Raw genomic sequence first — 27003 nt, 5'->3', positions numbered from 1 at the left:
GGGAAGCTCTGGGCACACAAGTTGGGGCGGGGGTTCGGGATCGTAGGTTCATGGTCCTTTACTTTTTGTCCCGACAATTGGAGGATGGCATATCGATTTCTGGCCCGGGGCGGAAGTAGCCGGCTTGGCGTTCTGGTTCGAACTGCGGGGGGAACACGATTGCACAAAGGATTTTTGGGTGAGGCAAGCGGTGAAGGGGTATCAGAAGGGTCGGCAGGTCAAGGATGACGGGAGACCGGTGTCTTTTGATCTATTGGGCGGCTTTGTGATCAGCTGGCGGTGGCGTGTGTGTCGACTTAGGAAATAATTTTGTTTAAAGCTGAGTTTGTTGTGGCATTTTTTGGCGTTTTCCGGATAGGGGAATTGGTCAGCCCGGCCAAGAAGGTGCGGGGGGGTCGTTTTTTTTTTTTTTGAGGACGTGATTTGTACGGGTGACAGGTTGCGCATGCTGGTGCGCATATCGAAAACGGACCTAGGGGGCAAGGGCGAGGAAGTTGTGGTGTTCGCAATTCCGGACTGTAAGCTTTGTCCTGTTTTCGTGGTGCGTGAGTTCTTGGATCGTCGGCCGGCCTTGCCGGGCCCGTTGTTGATGCACGCAAATGGGGAAATTTTGTTGCGATTCCAGTTTATAGGGGTTTTTCGGAAAGGTTTGATGGCTTTGGGTTTGGGAGGGGAAAAGTTTTCCTCACGTTCGTTCAAGATTGGGGCCGTGACGGAGGCGGTCGGATGGGGGTTGGATGAGGTGTCTGTGAAGAGGATTGGCCGGTGGGTATCGTGGAGGTTTCGTTCTTACGTTGGGCCGGAACTGGTGGGGGTTTAGTTGGGAGAACCAGGGGCTGTCAGCATGGGTTTGTGTTACAGCTGTACATTAACTGTTATTTGGTTTGTGTTTTCTTTTCTTTCAGGTGCTCCAGCAGGGTTGGTCTGGATCATGGGTCACTCTTAGAGGGTGATGCTAGGCCGGAAGGTGGGCAGCTGGGCATTTCAAGGCGGGAGGCATGATTGAAGTGGTTTGGTTTTCCTGGGCATGCTCTGGAGCAGGATGGTGCTCGAGGTGCACCTTTTTTGCGGGTTTTTTGATAGGCCCCGGGATGTGTTGGTTTTGCATGTGGGGGGCAATGTTCTTGGCCTTCGCTAGAAGTTGGACATAACGCGGGACATCAAGTATGATTTCTTGCACCTAAGGCAGATTTTCCTGGGATGATCATTGTGTGGTCGGACATGGTTGCCAGGACCACATGGAGGTTCGCGAGGTCAGTGGGTCGGATTAACAAGGCCAGGAGGAGGGTGAACCGAGAGACTAGGCGTTTTGTAGTAAGGAATGGGGGGTTGGCGGTTCGGCATTTGGAGTTGGAGATTGACACAGGGTGGTATCTGAGAGATGACGGAGTGCGTCTTAATGCCGTGGGGATCGATCTATGGACCTTAGGTTTACAGGATGGGATTGAGCGAGCCTTGAGGGTGTGGAGGTGCGCCCAAGGATAAGGTGTTATCCTTGCTTGCTGTGGCGGGTGTTGGTCGGTGCAGGTAAAGGAAGATAACCCCTCCCCACTGAGTTTGATGCGGGACCCATTGGAGATATGGGCTCGTTGCTGAGATGCCATATAACGATGGTTTATATGGAAGATGGTGAATGGGTGCACTGCGGTCAAGAGTTGGTTGTCTCTGAGCTAGCACGTCAGCTTGAGGCCTAGTTACCGTTAATACGACCGCAGTGCATGTTGCTCGTTATGTTAATGGAGTGGGGAGGGGGAATGCCCTGCAGAAGACCAACGAGTTTCAGTTTGATCAGTTAAATGATAATTCTATTGATGTTTGGTTTTGATATGTTAATTATTGGTTTTGATTAATAAAGGGGCTGCTACGGCCACTAATTACTCCAAAAAGGTGTGGTCTCATTTAATGGTAATGGGATAAGGTTCGGAGTTGGGTGGTCGGTGTAGCAGCAGTGCAAACATCAGTTATACTATAGTCAAGAACAGCCTGGAGACGGACCACGGGGTAGGCGGAGGGCTGGCATGAGTAGAGTTAACTGTGGAAGTAGGGGATTGGGTAGGAAAGTTTTAGGGGGGCGGGGCTAGTGCGAGGAGGAGAGAGCGCACCCCGCCCCAGCGTCAGTCGGCGCAAGGAAAGATTCCCACCCTCCCTCCCTCATCAAAGCAGACAATAAAGGAAGGTTTGTTGGGCGGTGGTTGGACTGGAGGTGATGTAGTTTGGTAGGTGCTAACTTCTTTTGCTTTCGCAGGGGTGCTGGATGTCGTAGCGGTTGGCGGGTGTTGGTCGGTGCAGGTAAAGGAAGATAACCCCTCCCCACTGAGTTTGATGCGGGACCCATTGGGGATATGGGCTCGTTGCTGAGATGCCATATAACGATGGTTTATATGGAAGATGGTGAATGGGTGCACTGCGGTCAAGAGTTGGTTGTCTCTGAGCTAGCACGTCAGCTTGAGGCCTAGTTACCGTTAATACGACCGCAGTGCATGTTGCTCGTTATGTTAATGGAGTGGGGAGGGGGAATGCCCTGCAGAAGACCAACGAGTTTCAGTTTGATCAGTTAAATGATAATTCTATTGATGTTTGGTTTTGATATGTTAATTATTGGTTTTGATTAATAAAGGGGCTGCTACGGCCACTAATTACTCCAAAAAGGTGTGGTCTCATTTAATGGTAATGGGATAAGGTTCGGAGTTGGGTGGTCGGTGTAGCAGCAGTGCAAACATCAGTTATACTATAGTCATGGTATTATAGACGTTTTATATTTTTTCCTTGAATCACTGGTCGCATGGAAGAGGTATTACCAGGGGTCCAATCTCACCATGCATCTATTAATTGTAATGTAACCTCTATTTAATCATCCTAAATTGTCCTCTTTCAGATCGTAGAGACATAGGTTGGACATCCAAGGCTAGGTCAAAAACAAAATTAAAATCTACTGCCAGAATTACCTTACCTTCTCAAAAATTCTCTAGTTTACTAAGAACCCCCTTTAAAAGAAGGGATAACCATCTATTGGGACAATATATACATTTGCTAATGTACAATCAATATTATACAAAGATCCCTTTAATTAATAGATATTGCCTTTCTGAGTCTGACAGTATTGCTTTTAGTGTAAGTGGCGTACTTCTGTCGAACCCAATTGGGACTCCCTTTGATCTTTTAGTGGGGGAATAACTGTAATACCATGTTGAAAAATATTTCGAATTTTAGTGGACATTTCTGGTGAATTTCTTGTAGCATCACTACATTAGCAGCATGTCTTTTTAATTCCCTGAAGGTCTGGTGTCTCTTAGTGGGATTGCTCAATCCCCTAACATTATAAGTAATTATTTTCAATGGGGTCATGGTCATGGTATATAACCAGTGGTATGGAGAAAATCTTCTTTTAGGGTCTCAGGGGTACACCATTAAATAGGGAAAAGACAAAACATACATACAACATATAACCCCTAATTCAACACTCCCTGAAGACTAATGGTCCCTCTACTGAGAAACACCATAAACCAATGTTGTGCTCAGCCTCACAATCGCCTCTTTGGGCTGGTGATGGGACCAAGTCCCTGTAGGGGGATTTCATGTGCACACCCGGGCTCTCAGTCCTCATTTCCTTAACTGGGGGATGGTTCCGATGTTCCGGGTGCATACATCTGCTCCACACAATCTCCCATCAAATCTTAATCTTTTTGCCTAAACGTAGTCAATAGTCCGAACAGAGTCTTTACTTATCCCCGCTATTTGCAGTTCTTTCACTTTGATCGTCATACTTGTTCTTTCAACCTACTCCACTCTCGGGGCCTCTTTTTTCAGTTATCCAGTTTGAGTGGGGGTAATACTAGTTTTCCACAAAAATCTTTCAAATTTTCCAGAGATCTCAAAATTGCTGTACGTTCTTGATTTGTAGCAATCAGACAAGCTGAAAACCCCAATCAATATTATATATTCCTAGTTCTCAACTGAGTTGTTAATGGTTTTAACACCCTTCTACGTGCTAGTGTCTCAGGTGCTAAGCCTGAGAAGATAAGTAGCTCTGCTCTGTCAAAATCAATAGTTGCTGAGTCTCTCATACTTTTAGACACTTTTTCTTTATCCTTTTAATAGGGGAGTATAATATGCAGAAGAGGGCAGGCAGGCACACAGTTTGTCATGATCAGGGTTTAGGCATGAAGACCAGTTGCTATAGCAGTGAGAAGCTCTCACAGGAACCAGCAGGATAGGTACACAGGCAGCTCATCCTGCAGGATGATGCGGGCTCACATGAGGTGCAGAGTCTAAGTACTAACCGGTGTTCACCAGAGCTCCTGATGGTGGAGAGGGATTTTACTGTGTGTTATTACCAGGTCCCGGCCCTCAGGATTGCTCCACCAAGAGGTGAGCAAGCTGGGGTCCAAAAGCGGATAAGCAGTTATGTATCAAACAGAAGGGTAGTCAGTAAACAAGCCAAAAAGTCAGGAATGAACAGTTGCAGGTTGGGATCATGCAGAAGAATAGTCGGAGAACAAGCAGAAGGTCGATAACAAGAGAGAGCACGATAATCTGGCAAACGGGAAGTGCGGAGGCATGGCTTAAATAAGGAAGTTCATGGGAGGAGCAAATAGTTCAAGGTTCAGCAGAAAACAAAGCACAAGGTAGGATTGTCCAATGGATCAGGCATAGAGATGCCCAACATCTCAGGTAGTTCAGTAAGAAGAGTTATTGACAGACACAGCAGAGGTCTGGGGTTCAAACTTAGGCCCTGACACTTCTTTAGCTTACTGGCAGATAGCCCAGCAGACTGCTATAGGCTATCATCAATTTTCCGACAACATGATCCGATAGGACTTTGTCCAATCGTTTGTAGAGAATTCCGATTGGACAAAGTGCCACGCATGCTCAGATCAAATTACGAGACCAAAGCTATTGGCTACTAGCCTGAATGTAGTCCCGTCATAACTTCCAAAGTCATCACGTTCCGAACGATCAGATTTTCCGACAACTTTGTCCGACCGTGTGTATGCAACACCAATTTTGGACAAAATCCGTCGGAAGAAATCCATCTGATTTTGTTGTCGGAATGTCCGACCGTGTGTACAAGGGCTAAAGGAAATTGAATAAGAAAATTGTATAATGCATGGCCAGCATTAGTAAGTGTGTATCTAACTAAATATCTATGTGTCTTGCCTTGATTTTTTACAGAATCTATTAGTGTGCCCTTTCATGGCAAAGTTATAGGTTCTCTTGTCAGAGCACCCTCCACACGTTTCATTTTGTTTCTCTGTTGGAGCCCTAAATCGAATCTTTGGCAAAGCTTACACAGAGTTCACCTCCCCATGGGAAAGTGTTATGCAGCAATACATCTCCTGCGCCCGAATGTTGTAATTTGGCTCAGATTCTTCCTATACATCCATTTCCTGGCAAACACACCACACCTTGCAGCCCTCTCAGGACTGGTGACAGTCCCAGCAAAGTACTGGAAGAAACAAAGGAGAGAGGGTACACTAGCCTAGTGCATTATCCCAATAACCATTAATTAACCACTTACTGACTGCATAACTTACATATACGGTGACAAGGAGGCTCTGCTGGGCGGGATCACATACCTAGTACGTGATCCTGCACTTCTGGGTCTGGGGCGATGCCGCTGGCCCACTCCCGCTGTGATTATACACAGCGGAAGCTGATCTTCGAGTACCACGGACTTGATGTCTGCCGGCACCCGCCAATCATTCAGCACAGAGGCAGAACAGCGATTTACCTATGTAAACAAAGCAGATCGGGGTTCAAGTAGGGAAAGCAGGAACATGGATCAATGCATTCCCCTTGTAAAAGCACCTCCCATGCAGTACACAAACACTGGCTAGGCACACAGTTAACCCTCTGACCACCCCTGATATTAACCCCTTCCCAGCCAGTGTCATTAGTACAGTGACAGTGCATATTTTTGTCACTGATCACTGTATTAGTGTCACTGGTCCCCAAAAGTTTCAAAAGTGTCAGTTAGTGTCTGATTTGTCCACCGCAATATCGCAGTCCCACTGTAAGTTGCTGATTTCCGCCATTACTGCTAAAAAATAAATAAATAGATAGATAAAAATTCCATAAATACATCCCATAGTTTGTAGACACTATAACTTTTGTGAAAACCAATCAATATGCACTTATTGGGATTTTGTTTACCAATAATATGTAGCAGAATATATATTAGCCTAAATTGATGAAGATATTTGATTTTTTACATTTTTCTATTGGATATGTTTTATACCAGAAAGTAAAAGATTTTTTATTTTTTTTTCAAAATTGTCGGTCCTTTTGTTTTTATAGAGCAAAAACTAAGAAACACAGAGGTGATCAAATACCACCAAAAGAAAGCTCTATTTGTGTGATCTGCTAAGGGGGGGCAATGTATTCCTAACACCCCAAACAAAGATCGCAAATGCAGTGCGTTTGCCTGCATCGGATCTCATGATACCACAATACCATGTGATCTGGTTGCAATGCATTTTATAAAAGTAATGCATGCACTACTTTTGGTGAAATCTAGTGTGATTTCAGCCCATCCAAATGGGCTGAAAATCACACTGCGCGGAATCGCCTAGGAACCCGGACATTGTTCCTGTGTGATTCAGTATTTAGTTAAGTGTGATTAGCCCTAAATGCAGCTAAACTGAATGCATCTGATTGCAAGTAAGCATACAGTGGGGGGTATTTACTAACAGAAAATCCACTTTGCACTGCAAGTGCACTTGAAAGTAAAGTCTCTGTAGATCCGAGGGGGACATGCAAGCAAAATAAAAAACAACATTTTAGCTTGCACATGATTGGATGATAAAATCAGCAGAGCTTCCACTCATTTCAGATCTTCCCCTTAGATTTTCGAGCGACTGCACTTCCAAGTGCACTTGCAGTGCAAAGTGGATTTGCCTTTCATAAATAACCCCCAGTGTGTATTATACAATTTAAACTCATTATATGAATTTTTATACATTTAGATGTGTCCTATAAACACATATAAACGCACATAATTGCATACCCTTCTAAATGAAGCCTTTCCTGTTAAATAATAACTTTTTTACTTGGATTTGTACACAGTCATTTGGCACAATATGATAATCTACCCGTATCTCACCTTGACCGTATTGCGCACAGCTGAACAAAGTTTTCTTTTCTGTTATTCTGCTTAATATTAAACAGTGATCTCCAGCTGATAGACAATGGGTTCTGCTACCAGCACCTATACCAGGACTGTGGAGGTTATTTACAAAAGGCAAATCCACTTTGCACTGCAAGTGCACTTGGAAGTGCAGTCGCTCTAAATCTAAGGGGTAGATCTGAAATGAGGGGAAGCTCTGTTGATTTTATCATCCAATCATGTGCAAGCTAAAATGCTGTTTATTTTCCTTGCATGTCCCCCTCGGATCTACAGCGACTTTACTTCCAAGTGCACTTGCAGTGCAAAGTGGATTTGCCTTTAGTAATTAACCCCCTATGTGTTTTAGAAGCAGCCCAGTAATTTTAGGTATACAGTATACAGTGGATATAAAAACGCATAAATTTGCAAATTAATTAACGCCCTGGTATGGGAACACCATCAATCATGGGCACAAATCTAAGCTGCATAGATGTTAAAGGGTTAATTCTAAACACATAATGTAATTGTAAGATATAGGGGGTTATTTACTTTGCACTGAAAGTGCACTTGGAAGTAAAGTCACTGTAGATCCCAGGGGGACATGCAAGGAAAATAAAAAACAGCATTTTAGCTTGCACATGATTGGATGATAAAATCAGCAGAGCTTCCCCTCATTTCAGATCTTCCCCTCAGATTTAGAGCGACTGCACTTCCAAGTGCACTTTTAGTGCAAAGTGGATTTGCCTTTCGTAAATATCCCCCATAGTTTAGCTTTAGAAAATGTTTCTCCTTCATTTACTTATTCTCCATTATATTAGAATTATTGATGGTCGGGACATATTTCCATTGCTTTTGAAGAAAGTCAACCATTCCGAACATGAGTTTCTATTTCACTACTGTGGAAATCATTTACATGCCGTGCGATGGTACCAAAAAGAAAGTAAGTCAACTTTTGTTTTTAACTAAGAATTGCTAATGTGGCAGTCAAATTATATTTCACAATTGTGTAGCTGGTGACAGGTTGATTAAATTGCTGGCTTCTTTTACAGAAACCGTTCTAGTATTCTGATTCTGATTTGTGTCTAGTCCCTCCAATCTGGCATGACCGTTATGTAAGAACACTAAAATAATAAAAAGTAGCACTTCAATTTAGTGCTAAATAACCTTAAACAACAGTATTATAACCATATACACAGTAAGTGACATACACACATTAGATACACACATGAAATATGTCTCAGAATAAAAAGAAAAGTGTTATGGTACAGTAATACATTTAATCTAAAGTCACTGTCTAAAAGTGTCCATACAAGTCTGCCATCAGTCCAGCCTGAATTGCATTGTGTGGGTGTGCTACCATCCAATTTTTCTTGACTACATCTGATAACTGCATAGGGTTGCCACCTGTCCAGGATTCACCCGGACAATCAGGGTTTGGACTCATCTGTCCGGATTTCAGGCAGACTGAAACCCAGACACATTATTCAGATCGGACTGTGGCTCCCCAAGTAACCAAGATAGTCACACACAAATCTGTTGCCATCTGGAAGCTGCAGGCAGCTGCCTGGGGGTAGGTTGGCATTAGAAGGGGGCCGGCAATCATGTCAGCAAGTGCTATTTGGCCACACCCACTGCATTGCTGGACGCTATGCGCACCGCATTACTACTCTCCTTGTTCAGGTTTGGCTTTAAGAAAAGGTGGCCCTATAACTGCAGTAGTGACATGGCATGCACCTAGGGTTGCCACTTCATCCCTTTAAACCTGAACACATATGAATTACACAGTTTCCGTGGCTGATTAAGGTAGTAATTAATTTTTTTTTCTTTTTTAACCACTTCAATACAGGGTACTGCCCAGGACAATTTTCAGCTTTCAGCGCTGTAACACTTTGAATGACAATTGCAACACTGTAGCCAAACAACATTTTTTGCATTTTCTTCCCACAAATAGAGCTTTCTTTTGGTGGCATTTGATCACCACTGTGTTTTTTATTTTAATGCTAAACAAATTAAAAAAAAATCCAAATTTTTGAAAACATTTTTTTTCTTTGTTTCTGTTATAAAATGTTGTTTTCTCATCCACTAATGGACACTGATGGGGCAGCACTGATGGGCACTGATGAGGAGGCACTGATATGTAGAATTGATGGGCACCGATAGGCAGCACTGATATGCAGCACTGATGGGCATAGATGGGACCTAATAGGTGGCACTGATAGGTGGCACTGGTAGGCAGCACTGATGGGCACTAATAGATGGTATTGATAGGCAGCGCTGATGAGGAGGTACTGACAGGCATTACTGATGGGCATCTGTGAAGGGTACTGACAGGCGTTACTGATGGGTACTAATTGGCACTTTGATGGCCATTGATTGGCGATTTAGGTGGGCACTGATTGGCATTGTGGTGGGCACCTCTGATGGACGCTGCGCTGATAATCAATGTGCTGATTATAAGTGCGCACCCCCTTCTGACAGGAGAGCTGCCGATCGGCTCTCCCTGTCAGTGTGAACCGAGGAAAGACATTTACCGGAACTTCCTGGTTCACGCTGTGATCAGCTGTGATTGGTCTCAGCTGATCACGTGGTACAGAGCCGCCGTCAGAGGCTCACCTGCTCTGTGCAGTGGTTTTTCACAGAGCAGACCGCATCCTCTTCTTCTCTGGTCCCTTGCCGGCGCTCCTGGCCCCTCCCTCCTGCCGAGTGCCTCCATAGCAAGCAACTTCCAATGGGGCATTCAAGCAGGTTTGTTCCCAAACCAGGGCTCTGCATGTCACACACAGAGCTGTGGTTTAGCCCTGCCCCCTCTTTATCCTCATTGGCTGTAATTGATAGAACCCGAAGCCATTGGCTAATGAGGAGGGAGAGTCCCCAGAGAGCCGAGGATTTTGTGCACATCACTGGATCATGATGGGGCTCAGATGAGTATTATGGGGGACTGGGGGGGGGGGTATTTTGCATTCCTGCATAGTATACAGGAAGGTAAAACAACTTTGAGCCTTTAGATTTTTTTATTTTTTTTTGCCATGCAAATTAGTAATAGAGTTTATAGTTACAAACACTGGTGCATGTTGGCACTGCTAAATTTAGGCTGACAACTAGGCATCAATGACCCCTGCTCATTAAATAATGAATTCCAGAGAAGTACTGCTATTAAACTAGATTTTTGTATATTGTTTTTTCTATTTTAACTCACACATTTAAGCAAATTAATCACTTTTCCTGTGTAATGTTTTTCATAACAATTGCACTCTTCTTACATACACATGTGTTTTTTCATACTCTGTTGAAATGATCATTAAAATGTGGTTTGCATTTAAAATTGATACGGTTCCCAACCAAAATGTGGATACTGCATCTATACGGAGCATGGTTCCCACAGCTGTTCCTCCATCATAAATGGATTTTTGGATGTTTTTAGTCTCTAATTAGAAATATACCACAGTAAGTGAGTTCATGGTACCATAGTATTTTACAGATCTGTTTGTCTTTACCGATTTATGAAGTAATAGCGCAAAAAAATCTCCAGCGGCTTAAAAGCCCTTTGATTATAAAATAGTACACAGTGGACTAAGCAGAAAACAAAACTATAGGAAGAAATAATCACGTGGGAGCTAGCTGCAGGCCCTCTTTAAAATAGTTGTAAACCCTTGTACACACGGTCGGAGATTCCGACGGACCGTTTTGTCGGATATTCCGACTGTGTGTGGTCTGCATCGGACTGTTTCCGTCGGAATATCCGATAGACCAAGTTTTCCAACTTGCCGGTAAAATTTTCAGACAAAATGCTCCTATCGGACATACTCCGATCATGTGTAGCCTACTCCGACGGACAAAGTGCCACGCATGCTCAGATAAAATTCCTAGACCGAAGCTATTGGCTACTAGCCTGAATGTAGTCCCGTCTAACGAAATAACGTCATCACGTTATGTACAATTGGATTTTCCGACAACTTAGTCCGACCGTGTGTATGCAACATCACTTCCGGACCTCTTCCAGAATTAATCCGTTGGAATTACTCCGACGGATTTGGTAGTCGGAATCTCCGACCGTGTGTACAAGGGCTTACAAACCACTTTGACCTACAGGTAAGCCTAGATTAAGGCTTACCTGTAGGTCCAACAAATATCTCCTAAACCTACACGGTTTAGGAGATATTTGCAAAAAGACAGGCACCACTATCTACGGCACATGCGCCATAGACAGCGACGCACAGGTGCACTGAGCATGCCACTGCTAATGGCGATATGCTGTTAGTGGCGATTCCCATGCTCATGCGCGGGAGTGATGTCATTGTGGCTCCGGCCAATCACAGCACCGGAGCCACGATACCAGGAAAGAAGATGGATGCTCCGTGGAAGATGGGAAAGCGGGGACATCGCTGGCTCCTGTGTCAGGTAAGTGACACATAATGGGCTACTATGCGATGCATAGTAGCCCATTATGCTTTACCTTTGCAGGGAATCAAAGAGGAATTAAACCCATCAGGGTTTACTTCCTCTTTTAGTAGTATTGTGATGATGATGATGAACTTTTTGGGAGATACAACTGCTAATTGTCAAGAAATACCGTATGTAGACATGTTTAAATGTTTATTTTTAGCTTACAGTGCCTTGAAAACATATTCATGATGTGATAAACCAACAAAAAATGGCACATAATTGTGTAGCGGATGACATTTGGGACCAAATGTCACGCGCTTTGTAAATTTAGTTTTTGCCTCAGGACCTTACAGTATTGAGGGTTAATTGTGTAGGTAAGCCTTAACACCTGTCTGGCACGGCCATGATCGATGTTCTGCCTGGTCATGTGAGCGGTGAGGTGCACATGACAGGTGAGAACCAGGCTTGGTTGGATGTTTGGGTATGGCCCTCTCAGAGCCAATCAGCGGGAGTGCCGGACCCGCTGAGGAGTCTGGGAGGGGGTACTTAAGCAGGTGTGGGTCACGTGTTCGGGGTTCTGGAGTTGTTCGAGAGACCCATGTGGTCTATTCTGGTTCCAGGACCGGGGTAGCCCCGTGAGGGGTCCCGGTCACGGGGTGTTTTGACATCCTGCAGCATGTTGCTGTCAGTGGCCCCTGTTAGACGCGACTGGTCTGGGGTAGGGATCCGTCTGTTCCTGAGTCTCGGAACCGGCTTGTCTGAGGCGATGTAACTGAGGGAGGACTCAGAGTGTCCGGGTGTGCTTTCAGCTTGGAGGGGCACCACAGCTCGTGCAAGTGACCACGGGAGGACTCTTCGGAGGAGGGCCGACTAGTGGCATCCTGAGAAGTGCCTGGTTACTGAGTTGGGAAGGACATTGACGAGCCCACATTTTTCCAGTACCTCAAAGAAAGTGGGAAACGTTCCAGGTACGGTTGGAAAAAGGTTCCTGTTTATCTTCGGTTGATTGTTCAAGTTTGAGTCAACATGCTGACTGCTATGACCTCTGGTTAGAGGTCTGTTCAGCCTTGAAGTACCCAGCTGCGAGTGGCTACTCTCTGGGTGGAAATAGCGACGTTGTTAAACCTGCAATTCAAGGTACCTGAGTTTTTCACCCGTGCCCTCTGTTCCCAAACAGACTGTGTTTTGTGAAAGTTCTACTGCAAAATAAAACCTTTTGAAAGGACTTTATCTGTGTCAGTGTACAAGTTGTTGGGTATCAACCCTGGGAACCCCTAGATGTGGAGGAGCAGGCCAAGAAAAGGTAACCGGTAAGCCCATTAAGTCAAGGCCGCTACAATTGTGAAGTGGAAGGAAAATTTACAAATAAATATGTGAAAAGTGTGGTGTGCATTTGTCACCTATCACTGCAATTACAGCTGCAAGTCTTTTTGGGGATGTCTCTACCAGGTTTGCACATCTAGAATGAAATGTTTGCCTATTTTTCTTTGCACAATAGCTCAAGCTCTGACAGATTGGATGGAGTGTGTCTGTGAACAGCAATTTTCAAGTCTTACAACAGATTCTCAATTGGATTTAGGTCTGGACTTTGACTGGGTCATTCTAACACATGAATATGCTTTGATCTAAACTATTCCATTGTAGCTTATTGTCCTGCTGGAAGGTAAACCTCTGCCCTAGTCTTAAGTCTTCTGCAGACTCTAACAGGTCTTTTTGTAAGATTGCCCTGTATTTGGCTCCATCCATCTTCCCATTAACTCTGACCAGCTTCTCTGTGCCAGCTGAAGAAAAGCATCCACACAACATGATGCTGCCACCACCATGTTTCACAGTGGGGATGGCATGTTCAGGTTGATGTGCAGTGTTAGTTTTCCATCACACATAGCATTTTGCTTTTAGACCAAAAAGTTCAATGTTCAAAAAAAGGAACCTGTGCTTTTCTGAACCCCGACCCCCCCCCCCCCCCGATGTCACATTTGGCACCTTTCAGGGAGGATGGGGGTGCAGATACAGGTATTTGCACCCACTTCCAGGCATAGACCCCCCCCGCTGGGAAAAACACAGATCCCAGAGACTGCAGGGACCAGGGACCATCCGGATTGTGCATGCACAGTAGGGAACCGGGAAGTGAAGCCATGATACTCTGGCACTCTGCAGTGTAGTGGGGCATCATGAGAAATGTAGTTCCAAAACATCTGGGGTGCCAAGGTTCGCCATCACTGGCCTAGACTGATAACTGTCACCACCCCTTTGACTTTTGACTAATTTTAGTCACTGTAAGAAAAACTGACAGCCACCCACAGTCCTCTGCGGGGCTGAATAGCACAGCTGTACTCCTCGCTGTGATTGTTTTCTGACAGGGGACCGATGCCAATCAGCTGCTGGTTTTCCAGCATGCCCGTTCGACAAAAGCCAGATGTTAGGCTGACTTCTGTCAGGCAGGCTGCTGTACACACTGGCCAAATGTTGGCTGATTTCTGTTAAACTAGATAATACCGGCCAATAGCTGGCCCATGTGTATCAGCTTTTAGATTAATAACCATCTGTAGCCAATCCCACCCAAACGGAGAACTCACCACACTTCTACCTTCCAAGTTATCACCACCCCCACCATGGCAGGAACCTCTTCTTTCTACTAGAACAAATACCACCTGTATCGTCACCTCCGAAACCGATTGCCACCCACAAAAACCACAGAGCATTTATCAATGAAAGATGACATTTCACTAGGTAAAACAGATAGGCTGCCTTTACCGGCTACTTCTTCTAAAAATGCTAGTCGCTGTTCTCCCCTCTTTAACACTTTCTAAGCCACAAACCTAGAACAGGCATGGTGCCAAAAAAAACAAGTTTTATCTGCATACTTAGGATTCATGCACATGGCCGTACAGTGGCCTTATAGCATCACAAGGCTGCCTAATCATTCCCATGGGACCTGTTCAGAGCATATCTCTCATGTCTATGTGCATGTGGGTGCATTACACATCCCCTAGTGCATAAGTGCTGCATCTTTAAATTCATCTAATTTGGCAGGTATACATGGCAGCTGCGAGGCCCGGAGAGTGATTACACAAGCTCTGCACACTGTACAGTCCCTGTATGGCCATTTGCTAAATACTGAATTTCAGCTGTCTTCAGGCCGGTCACATCACTCGCAGTCACTTTCCAGCTCTGATGAATGTCTTCTGTGGGAGAGGCCATGATCTTCCTCTGATGGCAGCTGGAGAGATCACGTGACCACTCGTCTCCTCCGCAGAAGCGTGTATCGGAGCTGGAGAGCAGCCGCGAGTCATGTGACTGGCCTGAAGACAGCTGAAATTCAGTATTTACAGTGCTCGTTTTTAAATACAACATACACAGTGTGCTATGCCAGCCTCTAATAGAGAGGCTGACAGTAAAAATTTAAGCTTTTATATTAACAATAATAGTGGCGGGGGGTGGGACCAGGCCAGAGACAGGCAGAGAGGGAGATGACAGGGAGGAAGGAGGGGGTGAGGGGGGAGAGAGTAAAGCAGAGAGCAGGGCAGCCTATCACGGAGGGAGGCACTGTAACCACGGTGATGAGGGCGGAGAAACCCTGGTTATCGTGGCCTGTTTAGAGAGGCCATACAGGAAGGGCAGGTTCAGGTTTTTTTTTTACAGTTTGGAGGGGGGCAGATTACATAGCACAAGCTCTGTGTAGTATGCACCCACCTTGGCATTTTTCATGTTTTGTTCCTCTATACATTTTGGGATTCTCCCACATGCCTTTTTTTGCAAACTCAAAACCTGCCATTTTGTTTTTTGCTGAAAGTAATGGCTTTCTTCTGGCCACTCTGCCTTCCGTGCCCCTTTGAAGACGTCAGCTCTGACGAAACATGTAGGGTGGTGCTACGTACCGACGCCATCATGCCCCCCATGTGTTTCTTGGAACACGGGTGTTTGTTTGCTTTTATCGCGATCGCTTGCTGGCAATTTTTTGTATGTTAAGCTTGAGACGCTGGTCCCAGCTATTTTATCTGTTATGCGTTTTTTAAACAATAAATGCTTTTAGTGACAATATCACACTATCAGAGTTATTTCTATTTCCTCACATTTATGTTTTCCTCGGCATACGAGTTATAGCGTTGAATGGAATTTTTAATCCTATTTTTGGATCTCTGTGGATCGGTTAAGGAGCAGCTGGATATCTAATATACCCGTGCAGAGGGTTGTATCTGCCTGCGCAGTAGACCTCGCCAACTAGGGGGTCCATCATATTCGGTAAGGTGCATTTAGAATTTTGACCTGCTATCGTCACATCTCCTACCTTTTCTCCACCTGTAAGTTCTGGTGAAGGTGTCTTCTGCCTTTTCAAGCTCTGGGACCTCCAAAAACAACTGTCTCTTCATTGGATGTACTGGGATCTTCATTCTTTGGACTATTGATGGACTTTTTTCTTTTTATTCACTTAAGTGCACATATATTCATATTGTTTACAGATTTTTGCACATGTATTGATTTATATTGATATATTGATATATCAATTATCACTTATTTGTATGTCATTTATACTGAGAGTGGTCACATTTATTAGCGCAATTTATATAATTTTTGACTCTGCCATAAAGCCCAACTCTATGGAGCATACAGCTTATTGTTGTCCTATGTACAGATACTCCCATCTCTGCTGTGGAAATCTGCAGCTCCTCCAGGGTACCCAGGGTATCCAGGGTGCTGCCTCTCTGATTAATGCCCTCCTTGCCTGGTTTTGGTGTGCGGCCGTCTCTTGGCAGGTTTGCTGTTGTGCCATGTTCTTTCCATTTGGTTATGATAAATTTGATGGGGCTCCTAGGGATCATCAAAGATTTGGATATTTTTTTATAATCTAACTCTGACTTGTACTTCTCAACAACATTATCACTTAATTGTTTGGAGAGTTCCTGGTGTTTGGTTAGTGGAGCCTCTTGCTTAGGCCGCGTACACACGCGGGGACTGTTCGCTCAACTTTGTCCGTCAAACAGTTTCAGCGGACAGTCCGCTCAAAATTAGCATGGACGGACTTGGCCACACATGACGAACGAACAGTCCGCTGAAACCGTGCGCGATGACGTGAACGGCACGTACGATGGGACTAGAAAACGACGTCCTATACACTGCAATGCAAACTTCGGCGTGTAAATCCTTTCTGAGCATGCGCGGAACTTAGTTTGACGAACAAGCCTACACACGAGGGGACTGTTCGCTGAAACAAAGTTTCAGCGGACAGTTTTTCGGAATTTCCGAAAAACTTTGTTCAGCAGACTGTCCGCTGAAACTGTCCGCTGAAAGCCCACACACGAGCGGACTGTCCGCCGAAACACTGTTCAGCGGACAAAGTTGAGCGAACAGTCCCTGCGTGTGTACGCGGCCTTAGATGTTGCAGCCTCTGGGGCCTTTCAAAAAGGTGTGTATATGTAATGACAGATCATGTGACACTTAGATTGCACACAGGTGGACATCATTTCACTAATTATGTGACTTCTGAAGGTAATTGGTTGCACCGGAGATTTTTATGGGCTTCATAACAAAGGGGGTGTATACATATGCACATTCCAATTATGAGTTTTTTTATTTCTGAAAAATAGTTTTGTGTATATATTTTTCTAATTTTACTTCACCAATTTAGACTATTGTGTTCTGAGCCATCACATATAATAGATATAAAAAAAAAAGCACTGAACTAAAGGCTGTAATGTAACAAAACAGGTAAAAAGCCATGGGGGGGTGAATAATTTTGCAAGGCACTTTAAATCCAATTGAGAATCTGTTGCAAGACATGAAAATTGTTGTTCACAGACGCTCTCCATCCAATATGACAGAGCTTGAGCAATTGTGCAAAGGAAAATAGGCAAAAATGTCACTCTCTAGATGTGCAAAGCTGGTAGAGACATCCCCAAAAACCCAGCTGTAATTGCAGTGAAAGGTGGTTCTACAAAGTATTGACTCAGGGGGGCTGAATACAAATACACGCCACACTTTTCAGATATTTATTTGAAAAAAAAAATTGAAAACCATTTATCATTTTCCTTCCACTTCACAATTATGTGCCACTTTGTGGTGGTCAATCGCATCAAATCCCAATAAAATACATTTACATTTATGATTGTAGCATGACAAAATGTGGAAAATTTCAAGGGGTGTGAATACTTTTTCAAGGCACTGTATTTAACAGACTGAGAAGGGCAGATAGTGAATCAACAAATACTGTACTGAAGCAAGAGGATTGGCATGGTAGCCAGACATTTAGTATTTTCTTTTAACTATTAAATGGCAAGTATTCTTTTGAGTGACCACATTTTTCTTTATTTCTACAATCCAACCAGTTGTAACATTCTTGGCTTTATAAAAACTTTGATAAATGTTAGTAATTACATTTCTTTTTATCCTTAGGTAGCACTACCTGGAAAGTGCACTTTATAACTCCTGCTTTTCATCCAGAAGATGCAGTAGGTTGCTATGATAGTTTACTCTGTGGTTGTGAAGGAAAGGGTGTCAATCACCACAGTCCTCCTCTGTTATTTGATTTATCTGCTGATCCTTCTGAATCCCAGCCTCTTCAGCCTCATACCAACCCTTACTATAAAGAGATTATTACTAAAATAGAGGCTGCTGTAGAAGAACACAAGAAGACCATCAGTGTGGTTCCTCATCAGTTATCCTTCTACAATAATCTCTGGAAGCCGTGGTTACAGCCATGCTGTGGAATATTTCCCTTTTGTTGGTGTAATAAGTCAGATAATAATGGGACAGACATCCTCTAATAGATTTGCAGCTCATTTTGAGTATTAGCTGACAGTTCTCAAAACTGGCCTCTACACGTCATTGTATTGTTACTGACCTCAAGATACCCACCACGTGCACTAGATATACTGTATATCATAAGGGATAGGACCACAAATGGGGTCTCAAAATGATTTAACCACTTGCAGTCCAGCAACGTACTGGTGCAGCTGCAGCAATGAGTGAGATATAATTTTTTAGGGTCGGCAATTCCCTCCAATGTAAAAGTGATCCTGGTGGCTAAGATGCCACTGGATTACTTTTACAGGTGGGGTAAGGGGATCCTACCCACCTCCACCTCCTTTACTGGGCTCTCACGTGCAATCCTCCAGTAAGGATGTGACTGGCAGCAACTGGTTCCTGGAACACAATGAGAGGAACTGATGTTCAACTGTGTGATATCAGAAACTGGAAGCAACAAGGATTTGGTCACTTACGGTTTCTGTCTCACGTAAACAAGTCATTACCAGCTTGAATAAGCATCTGATCAAACCAATCTTGGTTTGATTAGATGCTTTTAATAATAATATTCATTAGATGCTTTGGAAGGCAGTGGAGAGATCTGGGGTCTACTAGACCCCGGATCTCTCCATAAAGAGGACCCATGTCATGACCCCTGCTATCACAAGGGATGTTGTTCATCCCTTCTGATAGCAATAAAAGAGAGAAAAATCATTACATAAATAACTAAAGATACAGTGTAGTTTTTTTTTTAAATGAAAAGAAATTCTAAAATGTAAAAAAAACTGTAAAGCTCCCCCGCCCCCCCTGTCCTCACGCACACATATGTAAACAGTTTTCACATCACACATGTTGGGTATCACTGCAAACGTAATACTGGAAGCAATAATTCTTGCTAAACTGGTAACCTATAAAGGCTTATAAAATGTCACCTATGGAGAGCACCATTGTTGTACAAGTGTGCGCAATTTTAAAGCATAACACGATGGGTATCTATTTACTGGGCGTAACATCATCTTTTATATTCTACCAAACAATTGGGTATTAGTACGTGTTTTTGTGCATTAAAAGTCAGTAAAGTGTATTTTTGCCCAAAAAATTACATCTGAAAAACTGCTGCTCAAATACGGCATGACATAAAAAAATTGCCACACCCACCATTTTATTCTCTAGGGCATCTGCTTAAAAATATATAATGTTTGGAGGTGATAAGTAATTTTCTAGCAAAAAAAACGTAGATTGTAAAGTGTACCATTTTAGAAAACCAACTGCAAATAATGGATTACACCACAGAGATTGAAGTGATTGTAAAGGAAACATTTTTATTTTAAAAAAAATAACAAACATGTCATACTTACATGCTCTGTGCAATGGTTTTGCACAGAGCAGCCCCAATCCTCTTCTTTTTGGGTCCCCCCACCAGTGCTCTGGGCCTGTCCCCCTTGCCAAGTGCCTCTATAGCAAGCCACTTGCTGTGGGGGCACTTGTGGGTGCCTGCTCCTGTCTCACTGGCTGTGATTGACAGCAGCAGGAACCAATGGCTCCTGCTGCTGCACCTCAGCTAATCAGGAGGGAGAGACCTGGGAGAGCCTTGGGTCTTGAGCATATTGCTAGATCAAGATCGGGCTTAGGTAAGTATTGGGGGAGAGCTGCATACTGAAGGTTTTTTACCTTCATGCATAGAATGAAAAAAAACCTTCAGCCTTTACAACCACAAAACTAAAGCACAAAAATTTATTTGCAGCTCACAAACTCTTGTTTTAGGCTTTTTTTGTTTATTTTTCACTCGGTGATCCTGACAGTGATTTTTCAACTTCCTTAAACAGACCAAGCTGTCCAGTTAAAGTAGGGTTAGAGGTTTCAGACAAACCATTTAACGCTGACATGGGCACTTGCAATAATCAGCTTTTATATATTTATGTAAAACCTTTATTCCAAAAGGAGAAAAAAAATCAGTTTGCTGTTTTCTTAAACTGCTTATAAAGTGTTTGGTGGAGTTCAGCTTCAATTTTTCTAGTCAAGTCCATCTAACTCTACTATTCTAATTCTACCACCCCCAGACTGACAATGCTGCTGTCCAAAGGTGTCTGCTTTACTGCTTCATCCAGAATTCAGACACCCTAAGACAGAAAGTGCGTTACTGGCCAGATCACCAGGTGAAATAATGGTAAAATACCTAAAAAAGGAAACTAATGCAGTCACCACATCTAAGCCCCTGTACACACGGTCGGACATTTTTTCAGTCGGATTTTGCCTGTCGGATCTTGTCTGAAACTGTTGCATACACACGGTCGGACTAAGTTGTCGAAAAATCCGATCATTCAGAACGCAATGACGTAATTTCATTACGATGGGACTAGTAGCCAATAGCTTTGATGTAGGAATTTGATCTGAGCATGCGTGGCACTTGGTCCGATCAAAATTCTCTACACATGATCGCAGTATGTCCGATCGAACCAGTTGATCGGAAAATATTTCCAACATGTTGGAAAATTGGGTCCGACGGATATTCCGACAGAATCAGTCCGATGCATACCACACACAGTCGGATTATCCGACAACACGGTCCGATAGGACACATTCCGACGGATTCTCCGACCGTGTGTACAAGGGCTAAGAGTTTTTGAGCTGCATTATATTACATTTTAGTTCTTGGATTTAACACCACTTTGTTGTGTCAATTCATCATGCCATCCATTGTAATAAGGTGCTGGTCATTTTTCTACTGTTACTATTATTATTATTATTATTATTATTATTATAATTAATAATGATTTTTTAAAGATTAAAAGATAACCCAACATATCATATTTCTAAAATGTGCCTGATGTACTTGTAAGAAAAACTGTTCTCTTTGCATTGCTTCCCTTGTGTGAAATTCTCTATCTGGTGTTCCTTCCAGTCTCTCTGTTTTCCCATTAAAATGTTAGACATTATGGTCAGTTTTTTGGCTGTGCTGGAAACTCAGCCTACTCTCCTCCAATGATTAGACTTATGTTGACACCCCTCCCCCAACAGCCACTCACTGGGAAGTTCAGTATACTGCTGTTTCTACACCCCTAGCTCTCTGTGCTCCTTATGAAGATGAGAACAGAAGGTATGTGATTACTTATAAAAAGGGGAGAAAAAATGTATTTATATATATATTTTTATGTATATACAAATGTTTTGCCTTTCATTTCTATTTTATATTGAATGGGTTGTTCTACAAGGTAAGGGTTTAGATATACTTTAATCAGGGTTGATTTATTAAAGATAAACTCTGTGTAGCAAAATATGTAGCAAAAGAATAGTTCACTTAGAGCCGGTCCACACAGGGGCAGCACAACTTGCAGCACGACTGCCTCAGATGACTTGCACACGACTTCAGCGGCGGCTTGCAAAACGACTTCTGTATAGAAGTCAATGCAAGTTGTCTGAAGTCGCCCCAAAAGTAGTACAGGAACCTTGTTCTAAGTCAGAGTGACTTGAGTCGCTCCTATTAGAACGGTTCCATAGTACAGAACAGGACGTGACTTGTCAGGTGGCTAAGTCTCCCCTGTGTGAAGCGGCTCTTAAGCTGGCCATACATGCTCACAATTCCTCCATGCACAAACAAACAAGGTGGATCGGGGAATCTCTTCCTGCATAGAATTTGTATTCTGACAGCGGCACCTGCCACTGTCAGAATACACTTATCAGCAGCTGCAGCTGATTGGCTGCAGACAATGATGAAGGAAAATAAATGGAAATTGTTCAAACTATCGACTTTTATCGAGCAGGGATGGACTCCATCTGGACCTTGCTGAACTGGCCAAATTTCAATCAGTGTATGGCCAGGTTTAGTAAATAAGATGTGTTCTCCTCCAGCAACTTACCTTCTATCATATAACTTTTTTTTTATGCATTTCCCCACGTGCAGGGGCATTGCTGGGTCTTCAAAAGATCTGGGTCTAGAGCCCATAGCAGCGAAGTAAAGAAAGTCATACGCTTGGGTGTGCATACACATGTATATACAGTAATATACGTGTGTGTGTGTGTATATATCCCCAGCGAGCCCCCCACTTACATTAGGGTCCCCAGAGAGCCCCCCTTTCATCAGGGTCCCCAGAGAGCCCCCCTTTCATCAGGGTCCCAGAGAGCCTCCCCCTTTCATCAGGGTCTCCAGAGAGCCTCCCCCTTTCATCAGGGTCTCCAGAGAGCCTCCTCCTTTCATCAGGGTCTCCAGAGAGCCTCCCCCTTTCATCAGGGTCCCCAGAGAGCCCCCCTTTCATCAGGGTCCCCAGAGAGCCCCCCTTTCATCAGGGTCACAAGAGAGCCCATCCTTACATCAGGGTCCCCAGAGAACCCCCTTTCTTGCATCGGGATCCCAAGAGAGCCCCCCTTACATCAGGGTCCCCAGAGAGGCCCCCCTTTACATTTGGGTCCCCAGAGAGCCTCCCCCTTAAAACTAGGGTCCCCAGAGAGCCTCACCCTTGCATTAAGGTCCCCAGAGCCTCCCCTCCCCGTGGGAACCCCTACAAAGACTCGGGGCTATAGCCCAAAAAGCCACCCCCTAGAGATGCCAATACCCACGTGATTAGCATTTAAGGTAAACATAGGTTCAGCCTTATCATTTAATTTGCAAAATAAATCAACCCTGCCACCTTCTGCTGCTCTGTACATTGTAACTGATATAAGTAGAACTGGTGTTAGAGGTCCATGCCTACCTTCTCTTGCCCATATGTGGCCTATAGGATTGGTGTGATTTATAGCAACTTGTGTCCACATGATGAGGATAATGATGGTTTCAAAATTTGTGTCTGTGTTTTGGCTTGCCATCCCCTCGTCATGAAAGGGGGTAAATCTTCCAGAAGTCAAGTGGATAATATTCCTTAATGAAATCTCTCTAATAATGTGCATCTATAAACATTTAAAACTGTCTAATCCTTAGATAAAATGCATCCAGTCCAAAAAGTGGGTTGTTTTTCTAATACATTTTGTTTATTAAAGTCTTTATGAAACTCTTTTGTATAGTGTTTATCATCGAAAGGTACACAAGCATAATTTAATGAGGTTAGCACCCCCACAAGGATTATCGATTACAACCTTAAGCCCCGTACACAGAGACCAAATGTTGGGAGACAACGGGCGGTTAAAACAAAAAAAATGCAGACATGCGGCCTGTGTGTATGTCAGTCAGTCAGACAGCTTCTGTCGGACATGCACGCTAGAAAACTAGCATCCAACTGACTCCTGATCAGTGCTCTCAGCCAATGGCAGAGAGCACTGACAGGTGGGGGGAATCACTGTACTAACTTTGCATGGCTAGAACAACGTCTCCGACCGGAACTGGGTTGCAGGGAAAATAAATTAATAGTGTGTACCCGGCTTAAAATATTCTTTACTCCAAACTTGTACAAATTCTGAATGAATGAATGAATAATTTGTATAGCGCTACAATGCGAATCGCCTCAAGGTGCTGGATTCGTCCTGTGTTGTCAAGCTTCTTAGCCCTTGTACACACGGTCGGAGAATCCGTCGGAATGTGTCCTATCGGACTGTGTCGTCGGATAATCCGACTGTGTGTGATATGCATCGGACTGGACCCAATCCGTCGGACCCAATTTTCCAACATGTTGGAAATATTTTCCGACCAACTGGTTGGATCGGACATACTCCGATCATGTGTAGAGAATTTTGATCGGACCAAGTGCCACGCATGCTCAGATCAAATTCCTACATCAAAGCTATTGGCTACTAGTCTGAATGTAGTCCCATCCTAACGAAATTACGTCATCACGTTCTGAATGATCGGATTTTTCGACAACTTAGGCTGCTTTCACACTGGGGCGGTATTCAGGCGTTACAGCGCTAAAAATAGCGCCTGTGTAACGCCTGAAAAAAACCGGCCCCTTTAACTCCAGTGTGAAAGCTGGAGGGCTTTCACACTGGAGCAATGCGCTGGCAGGACGGTGAAAAAAGTCCTGCTAGCCGCATCTTTGCAGCGGTGAAGGAGCGGTGTATTCACCGCTCCTAAACCGCTCCTACCCATTGAAATCAATGGGACACCGCGGCAATACCGCCGGCAAAGCGCCGCTGCAGCGGCGATTTGCGGGCGGGTTTAACCCCTTTTCGGCCGCTAGTGGGGGTTAAAACCACCCCGCTAGCGCCCGCACACCGCCGCTAAAACGACGGTAAAGCGCCGCTAAAAATATCGGCACTTTACCGCCGACGCCGCTCCCGCTGCAGTGTGAAAGCAGCCTTAGTCCGACCGTGTGCATGCAACAGTTTCGGACAAGATTCGACGGACAAAATCCGCCGGACAAAATCCGACGGATTTGGTTGGCAGAATGTCCGACCGTGTGTACAGGGGCTTAGAAGAGGTAGGTCTTGAGTTTTTACCTGAAGGCCTGATGGTTTTCGTCCATGCGGATGTAAGTCGGTAGACCGTTCCATTGCCGTGGTCCTTGGACTGCAAATCTCCGTTCTCCCTTTGATTTGTAACAGGATTTGGGAATGAGGAGGAGGAGGTTTTGGTTAGATGATCGAAGGCTGCGATTGGGTGTATAGTGTTTTATTTTCTCGAGTATGTATTGAGGAGCGTCTCCGTGTGTGCATTTGTGGGTGAGGCAGAGGGTCTTGAATGTGATCTGATTCTTTACGGTTAGCCAAAGTAGGCTCCTCAGCGAAGGAGAGATGGATTCCCAGGGCTTTTTTCCTGTTATCAGTCTTGCCGCCGTGTTTTGGATGAGTTGTAAGCACGCAAGTTGATATTGGGGTAGTCCTATGTAGAGGGAGTTTGCGTAGTCAAGTCGTGAATTAATGACTGTTCCAACTACCGCTGCTTTGTCCCCTTTTGGAATGAAGAGGATGAGTCTACGTAGCAGGCGGAGGAGATGGTGAAATCCGCTGACTAATGATCCTATTTGTGCATCGATTTACATTTCTGAGTCAAAAATGACTCTAAGGCCGCGTACACACGGGCGGACTGTCTGCCCAACTTAGTCCGCTGAACCGTGTTTCAGCGGACAATCCGCTCGTGTGTGGGCTTCAGCGGACTTTTTCAGCGGACAGTCCGACGGACTTTGTCTTTCGGAATTTCCGTAATTTTGTCCGCTGAAACTTGGTTTTGTCCGTCCAAACTTGGTTTCAGCGGACAGTCCGCTCGTGTGTAGGCAAGTTGGACGGACTAAGTATGGCGCATGCTCAGAAAGGATTTACACGGCCGAAGGTTGCATTGCAGTGTATTGGACGTCGAATTTCTAGTCCCGTCGTACGTGCCGTACACGTCATCGCGCAAGCTTTCGGCGGACTATCTGTTCATCGTGTGTGGTCAAGTCCGTTCATTCGAAAGTTGGACGGACTGTCTGTCGGATTGTCTGACGAACTTAGTTGGGCAGACAATCTGCCCGTGTGTACGCGGCCTAAGACTCTTGGCCTTGGACCTTGGAGAGATGGTCTGTCCAAAGATGGTGGGTGGTGTCCAAGGGGTCTTGGTTTGGGAATTTTGGTTTGCGTGTAGGATAAGAAGCTCTGTTTTCGATTCGTTGAGTTTGAGGGAGCTAGTGGTCATCCAGTCATCTATCAAAGTGAGGCATTTTCCTAATTCTGATTAGGATATAAGCCAAACAAATGTGCATATTGTCCAATCATCTGTTAACATATTTAAAGTGGTTATAAAACCTTGTATATGCAGCAGCCCCCTAATACTTACCTGAGCCCCAACTTGATCCAGAAAGTTTGCACGAGAGTCTTGACTCCCCTCCTCATTGGTTGAGATAGCAGCGGAGTGCCACTGGCTCCAGCTGCTGTCAATCAAAGTCAGTAAGCCGATGAGCAGAGAGAGGGGGCGGATCTGAGCCATAGTTCTGTGTCTGAATAGACAAAGAGCAGCAGCCCATATAGCAACCTACTTGCTATGGGGGCACTCAGCAGGAGCGAGGAGCCAGGAGTGTGGGCGAGGGACCTGAGAAGAGGAAGATCAGGGCTGCTCTGTTCAAAACCACTGCAACAGAACAGGTAAGTATAACAGGTTTATTTTTAAATGGAAATAAACTAGCATTTAGTATCACTTCAAATACACGTGGCTCTAGTACAGCCCTTTTCAACCAGGTTTTTTGGAAAACTAGAGTTCCTCCAGAGGTTTCTAGGGGTTCCTTAAGCTATGGCTGATTGACCTTCCATTCGACAGAGGTGCAAATATAGTTTCAGGGCTAACAACATTTGGGAAAGCCAGCAGTATGACACCAATGATTGCATTCTTCCAAGTTACCACCAATGTAGGGATTTATTTCCCATTTACCCACAATAAAGTGGTTTTAGTAAGGATTCCCAGAGACCTGAAAATTATTTCACGGGCTTCTGTGGGGTAAAAATGTTGAGAAAAGCTGCTCTAGTGCATGCCAACACAAGATAAGCGCATGGACAAATGAAAGGTCTCTACGTTTCAGCCTCAGAACCTCTTCAGACTTGTTCCCCCCTTTGGACCTGACTTACATAGCTAGTTTTCTCCAATACTGTATGTTTCACCACTGAGTGACTTCCTGAGGGATCTGTCTAGCAATTCCACTGACTTATAAATCTTCTGTTGCCCTAGAGACCTCCTATCTCTACTTAGGTTTTTTTTTTTTTTGTAATAAGACTTTGATTGGATTTTCAAGAATACAAAACAATTACAATCTTGTGCATATCAATACATAAGTTGGTAACACAAATAAACATATTGAAATAATGGCACACAAAAAACAAGCATAGAAGAGAGGTAAGGATTCCTCTAGGAGAGTATGGAATTCAGTAGGTATGGCCACGGTCCT

The 27003-nt window shown here is 44.2% G+C and overlaps 1 protein-coding gene across 2 annotated transcripts in view; it reads left to right on the top strand.

Annotated features, from left to right (window-relative positions):
- Positions 1–23215, top strand: part of LOC143982247 (arylsulfatase D-like) — a 90790-nt gene extending 67575 nt beyond the window's left edge. For both annotated transcript variants that reach the window (XM_077480810.1, XM_077480811.1), the window contains 2 exons: positions 7924–8045; positions 17879–23215. In XM_077480810.1, coding sequence (XP_077336936.1) covers positions 7924–8045; positions 17879–18249 — 493 coding nt within the window. In that variant the 3' untranslated portion in view covers positions 18250–23215. The remainder of the gene's footprint in view (positions 1–7923; positions 8046–17878) is intronic.
- The last annotated feature ends 3788 nt before the right edge of the window (positions 23216–27003 follow it).

This window comes from Lithobates pipiens, unplaced genomic scaffold (assembly GCF_037356315.1).
Source record: "Lithobates pipiens isolate NorthernLeopardFrog02 unplaced genomic scaffold, aLitPip1_a1.2 Scaffold_16, whole genome shotgun sequence".
Classification (NCBI taxonomy): Eukaryota; Metazoa; Chordata; class Amphibia; order Anura; family Ranidae; genus Lithobates; species Lithobates pipiens.
The sequence above is the reverse complement of the archived record's forward strand: the minus strand, read 5'-3'. Positions and strand labels throughout refer to the sequence as shown.